This window comes from Gossypium arboreum, chromosome 7 (assembly GCF_025698485.1).
Source record: "Gossypium arboreum isolate Shixiya-1 chromosome 7, ASM2569848v2, whole genome shotgun sequence".
Classification (NCBI taxonomy): Eukaryota; Viridiplantae; Streptophyta; class Magnoliopsida; order Malvales; family Malvaceae; genus Gossypium; species Gossypium arboreum.
The window spans coordinates 77,063,143-77,072,697 of NC_069076.1; the positions used below are offsets into that span (position 1 = coordinate 77,063,143).

The following is a 9,555-nucleotide window of genomic DNA, read 5'->3' on the forward strand; positions in this document are numbered from 1 at the left end:
ATTGTTGATAATAATAATCAACAAAGGAAGAGCTTAGTGTGAGTCACCTTTGGAGGCGGAGAAATGAGAGAGAGATTGTTAAAGGAGTCAAGAAAGAGAAAATTATCTATCCCCTTTTTTATTGAGGTGAAAGGGTTTTTATATAAGAGGTATGGGATGCCATGTATAGACATCTCATTGGCGAATAAGTCACCTTCCTATGCCATTGTAAAGGCAACGATATGATCTTGTAGATCAATGACGTGACAATGTAGGTGGATTGACAAGTGATGGTTGTCTCATTATGATTGAAGAGTCCTAGGTGTTAAGTGCTAACTAGTTTTACATCTAACGGAGGTGGCTGGTAGTGAAGGTGTGCCTGATGAGGTGACATTTAAGGATGAAGTGTGGAGGTTTTATAATAGATCTAATAATTTAATTCATAATAATATGAATTTTCCACACATTTCTTTTGAAAAAATTGTACCATAAATAATAAGGTATAGCTTGGAATTACAATTTTTGTATTATGATATGGGTTTCAATTCCATAATAATTTAATCTCATTTACATAACTATCAATAATAATTGACATAATGATAAATTTAAGGGTTAAATATAAAATTTGGTACCTAAACTTGTCCACTTCTCCCAGATTGGTACTTAAGGTTTTTTTGTCCTAGATTGGTACCCGAACTTTTTCTCCGTCAACTAGTTTGGTACTTTTTTTTAACGTCGTCAAATATGAAACAGATGACACAACAAGATTGTGACAATTGGCATGATGACTTTATTTTTCTATTTCACTTTATTTTTCTTTTCCCTCTTCTTTTATTCTTTCCTTTTCATTTCCTGTTCCAGTTTCTATTTTCTTTTATTATTTATTTTCTTCTTATTCTTCTATTCTCTTTCCAAACCCTACCTGTCGCTGGCATGCACTATAGTTGCACTCTAGGCTGTAACTAGTGTTCGTTCTCCGTTCCAAATAATGGCACTAGTCAAAATTTTCCTCTTTCTCTTTCATTTCTGATTTGTTTTCATAGAGAACTCCTTGAAATCCAATTGGGATTCTCCTCTGCTGATCACCTTGTTCTGATGCCGTCACCACTTGTTTCTGTTTCCTCACCAATCAGAGAAGTACCAAACGACTTTCCTTTCTCTTTACTACTTCTACTCTTATTTTTTCTACTTAATTTTTGTTTTCAAAGCCTTTGGTCATCGCTTCACTATCATTGCTCTTCAACATCAAACCGAGCCACCACCGTTGAATAACCATGAAACTTTGATTGAGGCTTCTCTTCACCGCGTCCAACGTCTTGACCATTTAGATTTATCGACCGTAGCCTCAATCTTAAGAACCCAAAAACTTGAAATGGGTCTTGGTTTTGATTTGTTTCTCATCATTTTCTTTTTGCTTGGTTGTGTTCTTATAGATTGATGGATTTTTGTTTGTTATGTTAATTTTTTAATGGATTTTGTTTCTGATGTTAATTTTCTTGATTTTTTTAATGGACTGATGGGCGTTCTAATGTGTTTGTGATGTTCTAGATTTTTTTTTTAATGGATTGATGAGTTTTGTAATTTTTCTTTTTAGTGCAAGAAATGTTGAATGAACCCAGAAATTTTTTTATTACAATTTTTTTTGTTTTAATGTTCTGGCCTAGAAATGTTGAATGAACCCAGAAAAAAAAAGGAAAAGTGACGAGAGAAAGAAGGAAAAAGAAAGGAATTATTGAAAAAAAAAGGAACAAGAAAAAAATGAACCTAGAAATGTTTTTAAATTTCTTTTCAAAGCAATTCAAAAATGTTAAAAGAACTCATAAAGAAAAAGACAAAGTGATGAGGAAAAAGGAAGAAAGCAATACGAGGAAAGGAAGGAAATAAGAAAAAATGAAAATATTTTTTAAAAATATTTTTATTAATTTATAATATATTTTTTTAGATTATGACATCATAATGGTGTCATCGTGCCATGTGTCACAATCTTGTTGTGCCACCTATCTCAGGTTTAACGGTATTAAAAAAAAAAACCAAACTAGTTGAGGCAGAAAAAGTTCGAGTACCAATCTAGGACAAAAAAAATCTGAAGTACCAATTTGAGAGAAGTGGACAAGTTCAGGTACCAATGCTATATTTAATCCTAAATTTAGTTCTCAATGTTTACAATTTTTGTTTTCAATTTCATGTTTATTCTTTTTTTAGCTAAATTTGGCCATTAATTTTTTAAAAAGAGGCAAACTGCTTTTTCTAATATGTTTACTAAAACATTAATTTTTTAACGATGTTGGTGTGATGATCTATGTGCTTTATGCTGACATAGTATTATTTGTCTTATATGTCACATCAATAAATAATTTAACACTTATAAAGAATATTTAGAAAAATATTAAAATTTAAAAAATTATAAAAAATTAGTATGAAGTACACATAGATTACCATACAGTATCTCAGTATTTAAAATTTTAAAATTTTAATGAATAAAATTTTAACTATTTTAAAAGACTAATGATGGAATTTGAATTTAAAAATTAACTAAAAATAATAATAAGGGAATTAGAAAAGAGATACACATTAAAAGATTAAATTTCTGAAATGTAATAATAATATGGAAGCACCTATCGCGTGATATAGCATGACTGAGCCAAAATCAATTAACTTCAAACAAAAAATTAAAAATTCTATCTACATAGCAATGCTCAATTTCTTTTTTTCTTTTTTGTTTTTTAAATATAGTCTACTTCTTAACACGTTTCAATTATTTTTTTCCTCTTCCCAAAGGTCTTCTTTGAACTTGTCAAGATTAATAAATATGTAATTAAATATAATTATTAAAAATGACTTGAGAAATTAAAACACATTTATTGCTAATGAATAAAAAACACTTTAACCATCGAAAAACACATTTATAGCTATTGGAATCCATTCTCATCTTTATTGCTCAACGTTAAGATATATATATCCTATATCACAACTTTGTCAACCAGCGTTTTTTAAGACTACTATACTTTGCCCTCAATCTTAAATATCTTCCCATAAAAATTAAGTTTTTAATAAATATATTTGCATTTTCTTCTGGTCATAAAAATCTTCAATAGAGGGTATTTTTCTTCTTCTTTTTTTAAAAAAAAAAAAAACTAAAAATCAAGACTACAGCTCACCAAACAAAAAATAAATCTTAGCCAGAAAAAAGAAGCTAAAATTAATCTTGACCAATTACATACCAATAAATCGTTTTTAAAAGAGATGAGATAAAAGCAAAGCAAAGCACTTGTGGAAAGAAGCAAGAAACCATATTGTGGAAATTTGCAATAATAATAATAATAATAATAATAATAATAATAATGTGCTCTTTCTATTAAAATCATCTTGAGAGAGAGAGAGGGGGTGAAAGCCTAAGTAGAAGTCAAAGATATCTGCTCATCCTTTATGAATTTTCTTCTGTCCAATTTCCCCATCTTCACATATTTCTCAATAAAGTTAACTAAAACCATCTAGTGGAAATTACTAATAAGATTTTATTATATTTTTAAAAGCATCTAATATAGATATTACTAATACATATAAGTTTGTTTTGTCTTATATTTAGCCGTGATTAAAATTCTTGTCAGACACGAGTTCGAATCATGTTACCTCTATCTCATCAATATTATATAAAAAAATTAATACATATAAGTTTGGTTCTACCCTTAGTCTTTATGCTCTTTAAACTTTTGAAATTTAGTCTGTTTACTTTTAATTACATAAGAATAGTCATTTACTTATTTGATTCAAAAATTAAAATTTAATTAACAACATTATTTATTTTTGATAATTGGAGGTAGGGTTGAGGTTGCTAGGGATTGAACCCAAGCTCTCATGCTACTAGGTCAAGAGGTTGTTAGCGACTAACAACATTTTCAGTTAATTGATTTACATTAAATTTAAATATGTATTATCAATTTGAATAATAGAATGCTACATATTCAAATTTAATGGAAGATTATTAACAATGTTATCTATTGGACTTTAATTTTTAAATCATAGAAATAGAAAGGATTAAATTCTTAAAATTAAAATATAATGACTAAATTTTAAGAATTCAAAGGCAACAGGGTCTGGAGGCAGAATTAAACCTAACACATAATAAAAATGATTAATGCTGAAAATAAATTACGGGTAAAGAGAGATGACTAAGAAGGTAGCATAAGTGTGTGGTATTAGGTAATGTCGAGTAGCTAGACTTTTTTTTATCCTTAAAATAACCACCGTCAGATTCAGAATCAGGCGTGGGTCAACTGCCTTGACCTCAACACGACGTCCTCCACGTGGCAAGCGAAAGCCTATCCATCTGTTCCACAAGTAACAAAAGAGTAAAAATGATCAAATCCCCATTCCGTTATCTTTAACAGCGTTCCGTCTCCTCCCGTCCTTTTCTCCCCCACCGTTTCACTCCTCCCTCTGTGCTACCTCACCCAGGGAACGCCACGTCTCCCTCTGCATCAACTGTTACGTCATATCTCCCGCGAGAAAAACGGCTGGTCTTCGCTTACCCTTTCTCCCTAATATCTCTTTTAATAATTTTTCTTTCTGGGCCACCCCTTAAAGCCATTGCTCTTTTTGGGAATTATTATTACTATTATATATAACTCTACTACTGTAATTACTCCTTTCTTGTTGAAAGCTTGAAAAAGCTATATAACTACTCCTCTCCCCCTTCTCTCTCTCTCTTTCTTCTTCTTCTTCTTTTTTTTTTCCTTTTAGTCATGGAGAAGCAGCACAGTCGAGAACTAACGTTCTTACACTCCGGTGACTCACTCCGGCCGAATTCTGGTGTGGCCGATCGTACCCTTGGCGATTCTAGCGATCATGTTGAGCCACACATCAAGGAGATGGATTTCTTTTCTACTCAATATCAATCACATGATCATCATCATCATCATCATCATCATCATCAAGAGGGCAACACTGATAATAATGGATCATCTTCTTTTATTGATTCAAGTGTAAACGTAAGGTTTTGGATCATCATCCCAACTTATTTTAGTTATTTAATTTCCCTTTCTTCTTTGTTTAAGTTTTTCATTTAACCTATCCGGTGATATACATACGGTTCTGGTTGGAATTATTATGGAAATTTGAGTTTACTTACCATTGACTAAATATATGCTACCTGCTTCAGATTGGATTAAATCTTCTCAGTTCAAGCCCCGGAGTTTCAAGGGCAACAAATGAAGAGAAACACAAAGCGCAAGTAAGTTTGTTTGTTTGTTACATATGGAACTGTTTTCTGGTTTAATTTTCCTTTTGATTTGTGAGTTTAAACTCGTTAAGAAAACCTGGGATTTTCAGGAGAGTGCTCTTAAAATGGAGTTAGAAAAGTTAAACGAAGAGAATCGGAGACTAAGAAGCATGTTGGATCAGATTACCAAAAACTACAATGAACTACAAGGTCAACTATTAATGGCGTTGCAAAAACAGGCCCACAGAAATGAACAAGAACAGGTACGATTTATCTTCAAACATGATTACATCATCATCACCGGTTTACTACCTGGGTAAAAATTAGAGCGGAGAGTTTTTGTTTCAATGTAAATATATTTCTTCTTTAATACATAAAAGAAATTGGTTAACGTGCTTCAATTGAATTGGAATGTGTGCTCCCTTGATCCCGTATAATCTTTTATTCAATATCTTATTCGTAATATATCTTTGCTAATCAAAGGTTTGTACTTTTATTATTATTATTATTATTATTATTATTATCACGCAAAGCCACATTGAACTTCGGAAACCCTTCTATCCATCCTATATATTTCAAAGTGAAAGCTTTATTAAATTCATAAACAAATGGATCCCCCAATATCTATGATTCAGCATGTGCCACCAGTTGTCCTAGTAAACGATATAGAGTCAAGACTACGATAGAATAGGCGGCGTTAGCTCAACCTTTTAGCCTTTTTCCAAACCCCTCGTGTGCACTGTACTTGTTTACAAGATCCCATATGATAAAAGGTTTAATTTAACTTCTTAATTTTGTGAAAGATTAAATTTACATAATAAAAAAAATGTATGCTGCTGCTTGATATTGATGGAGGAAATTGGTTGAGCCTAATGAAAGAGTTTGGTTTCCAAGCAGAAGGATGCAGTAAATGGGATGGCGAGTACCATAATGTCAGTCCAACAATTCATGGACCCACGGCCTTCGTCTGCATTAGATGTCAACGAGCCTTCTGGGTCTGACGACAAGACGCAAGAGTTGTCAGCATCTCCCGAAAATACTATGGAAATTGTTTCAAAGGAATACGACCATCGAATGGTTCAAAATATGCCGGGAAAGCAGGTTTCTATTGAAGATAGTACTGATCAAACATCTCAGAATTGGGGATCACTCAAGAGTCCGAAGGTAGATCAGTCAAAGAATGAAGACCAAGTCTCTGAAGTTCCTTTTAGGAAGGCCAGGGTGTCGGTTAGAGCCAGATCAGAAGCTCCCTTGGTGAGTTGTATAATTTTGTTTCAGCTTTGTAATTGCAGGACTTAGGGTGTATCTAATTATATTTCTTGGTTTGGTTCAGATAAGCGATGGTTGTCAGTGGAGGAAATATGGTCAAAAGATGGCAAAGGGTAACCCTTGTCCTCGAGCTTACTACCGTTGCACCATGGCTGTTGGCTGCCCAGTCCGTAAGCAGGTGCAAAGATGTGCCGATGATAAAAGCATTCTCATCACAACATACGAGGGAAACCACAATCATCCTCTCCCACCAGCAGCCACAGCTATGGCTAACACGACGTCAGCTGCGGCCGCCATGTTACTATCAGGTTCAACCAAAAGTAAGGATGGCCTACCAACCTCTGCCTACTACCCTTCCTTACCTTATGCATCATCAATGGCCACCCTCTCCGCCTCCGCCCCCTTTCCCACTATAACCCTTGACTTAACTCAGGGCCCAAATGCCGTTCAGATGTTACGTCCCCCGCCTTCCGCTACTTCATTTCCATTACCTTTGCACGGTTATCCGCAGCTTTTAGGGAACCCTATGTTCGGTCCTCCCAAGTTATCTACTGCATCACCGGCATTGCAGTTAGGGCAACGTCCAGCTTCCATGGTGGAAACAGTTACAGCAGCCATTGCTTCTGATCCGAATTTCACCGCAGCATTAGCAGCAGCCATTTCAACAATTATGGGAGCGCCACCAAGAAACCAGGGAAACAGTAGTAATAACAATGATGAGAATAACAATTCCTCGAATGGGGTGGGTGTGCCTGCCCTTCCAGGATCACCACAGATTCAACAGTCATGCACCACATTCTCCTCAAAGGCATGCACAAACAAGCCAGGGTGAATAGTTAAATTTTGGGTCTTGGCATGCATGCTCAGGGTTTTGGATAAATTTTCACTTGTTTTTGCATAAGCTTTTGCTAATGCTAGGTATATAAGTAGGCCGTTGGAGAGGAAGGAGCCCATGCATCTCTCATTTATGATCATATTAAGTGGTAGTTCCAGACAATTCGATATGACGAGACCATGGTAGAATTAATATACAGAGCAAGGTTTGACGTGCGGGTTGAATCTTGTTACACCTCAGGGCTATATATAGAAGAAATTTCATAGAAGCTCTTTTGATCAACAACAGTCTATTTGATGGTTGGTGAGTGGTTCAATCGGCCTTGCACTAGTTTCAATCAATTTCCCAATGTTTATAGTCTTAAGAAAGGGTTTCAGGATCTCATACTTAATCTAAAGATGGCTATATATATATATACTTTTTTTTTTACTGTGGAGAATATTATATATGTTACCACATGCAGTTTAAGCATAGTGAAAGGTTAGAGTGGGGTGTAAGAATGAATTGGTGGACAAACAATTTTTTTTTTTTTTGGTGTTGGAGATGATTTTGTTTTTTCGTACATATAAATTAAATAAGTTATTAAGAGATTCACCAGTAGTTTTGCAGGATTATATATGGCAAAGTAATATTAATTAGCTTTTCTATGTTTAATTATTTGTTTCAAACTAGAAGTTAGTTACAAATTGAGGCTGTCTTCGTCCTAATCTATACAATTTTTCTTTAATTTTCCAAACTTTTGCCATATATTACTAAACTTTTTAATAATAATCCTTCACCTAAATCTCTACTTTAGATTCAACCATTCTTCATCTTAATATATTATTAAAAATTAATTAACTAATAACTACTTATTTATTTTGAATTCAAATCTCATTATCATTAAATTTTTATTGATATATTGTATAAAAAATAAGAATACTTTCAAGAAAAATATAATTTAATTTGTATATAAAAAATATTTTAATAATTTCATAATTAAATTAATATTACCGTGATATTAACTTAGTAAAATGATTAAAATAATGGTATAAATATCAATGAATTTAGATTAATTGAATTATATTGGATGCACTCACAACATATATGATATTGATTGAAAATAGAGGGTTAATATTTGATTGATTTAAATATATTAATTTTTTGAAATTTAAAACTAAATGCTTATATTTTAAATTTGAGATGTTGAGTTTTTTTTTATTTAAAAATGCAAAACAGGTTTTTAGCAGCGTTTGAATAGAAAACGCCACTAAAAATCGAATAGATTGAGTATTAGCGGCGCTTTCTTAAAAACGCCGCTAAAAGATTAAGCAGAGTGGCATAGCGGCGCTTTGTGGAAAACGCCGCAATAGCTTGAGTTTTGGCGGCGCTTTTTTAAAAACGCCACTATAGATCTAAACTATTTTAAGGTTTATGGATTATGGGTTTAAGGGTTGGGATTTAGGGTTGATGGTCTATGTTTTATGATTTAGGGGTTTGGAGACTATAGTTAATGGGTTTAGGGTTTAAATTAATTAGTGTTTTTAATTTATATATTAAATAATCTCTTATATAATTATAAAGAGATAATTTTAATTTTAATATTTTAAAATTATAACAAATTATTTATTGAAAATAAATAAAAAAGTAATGATTGATATGGATAAGTAATTATCTATTTTGGATAAGACCAATTTATAACAAATTAAATAAGGTCTTATTTTTATTTTGAATTCGATTTTATTTTGATCATATCTAAAACGGACTTTATAAACAATATAAATTAACTACACTATTCACTTAGCCATGGGAAAGTTAATTTCATTTTAGTTACTTAATCATGAAAAGTTACACTTTGATAACTAAACTATTTAATTAGAAGTTTTCATTTAATTAAGTTACGAAGCTGTTAAAATCAATGTTATGGCTTTCTTTAAACACTAACCCCTAACCTCTTAAATCAATAACACTTTAACCCCCAAACCCTAAATCTCTAATCATAAACCCTTAAAACTACAAACACTAATTAATTACTCTTTAAACACCAGACCTTAAATCTCAAATCATAACCCCTTAAGACTAAAAACGATAAACCTTAATCCTAACACCTTAAACCCTAAATCTCAAATCATAAACCCTTAAAACTCCAACCTGTAAACCCTAACACCCAAACCCCAATCCTTAAACTCCAAGCCCTAAAACTAACTTTTAAACCCATAAAATGTAGATCATAAATCCCAAACCCTAAACTATAACCCATAAATCATAAACCCTA

At 32.4% G+C, this 9,555-nt stretch overlaps 1 protein-coding gene across 1 annotated transcript; it reads left to right on the forward strand.

Annotated features, from left to right (window-relative positions):
• Positions 1-4,551: 4,551 nt before the first annotated feature.
• LOC108458488 (probable WRKY transcription factor 47) lies at positions 4,552-7,901 on the forward strand. The gene is made up of 5 exons (XM_017757910.2): positions 4,552-4,967; positions 5,138-5,209; positions 5,308-5,460; positions 6,095-6,451; positions 6,531-7,901. The coding sequence occupies exons 1-5, from the start codon at positions 4,722-4,724 to the stop codon at positions 7,296-7,298; spliced, it is 1,596 nt and encodes a 531-aa protein (XP_017613399.1). The 5' UTR covers positions 4,552-4,721; the 3' UTR covers positions 7,299-7,901.
• Positions 7,902-9,555: the final 1,654 nt, after the last annotated feature.

What these genes read in the sequence shown, in the direction of transcription:
- LOC108458488 (XM_017757910.2), top strand. Translation starts at nt 4,722, where the DNA reads ATGGAGAAGCAGCACAGTCGAGAACTAACGTTCTTACACTCCGGTGAC. An exon ending in TTATTGATTCAAGTGTAAAC is followed by an intron (nt 4,968 to 5,137) that starts GTAAGGTTTTGG and finishes TACCTGCTTCAG; the next exon opens with ATTGGATTAAATCTTCTCAG. An exon ending in CCAGATCAGAAGCTCCCTTG is followed by an intron (nt 6,452 to 6,530) that starts GTGAGTTGTATA and finishes GGTTTGGTTCAG; the next exon opens with ATAAGCGATGGTTGTCAGTG.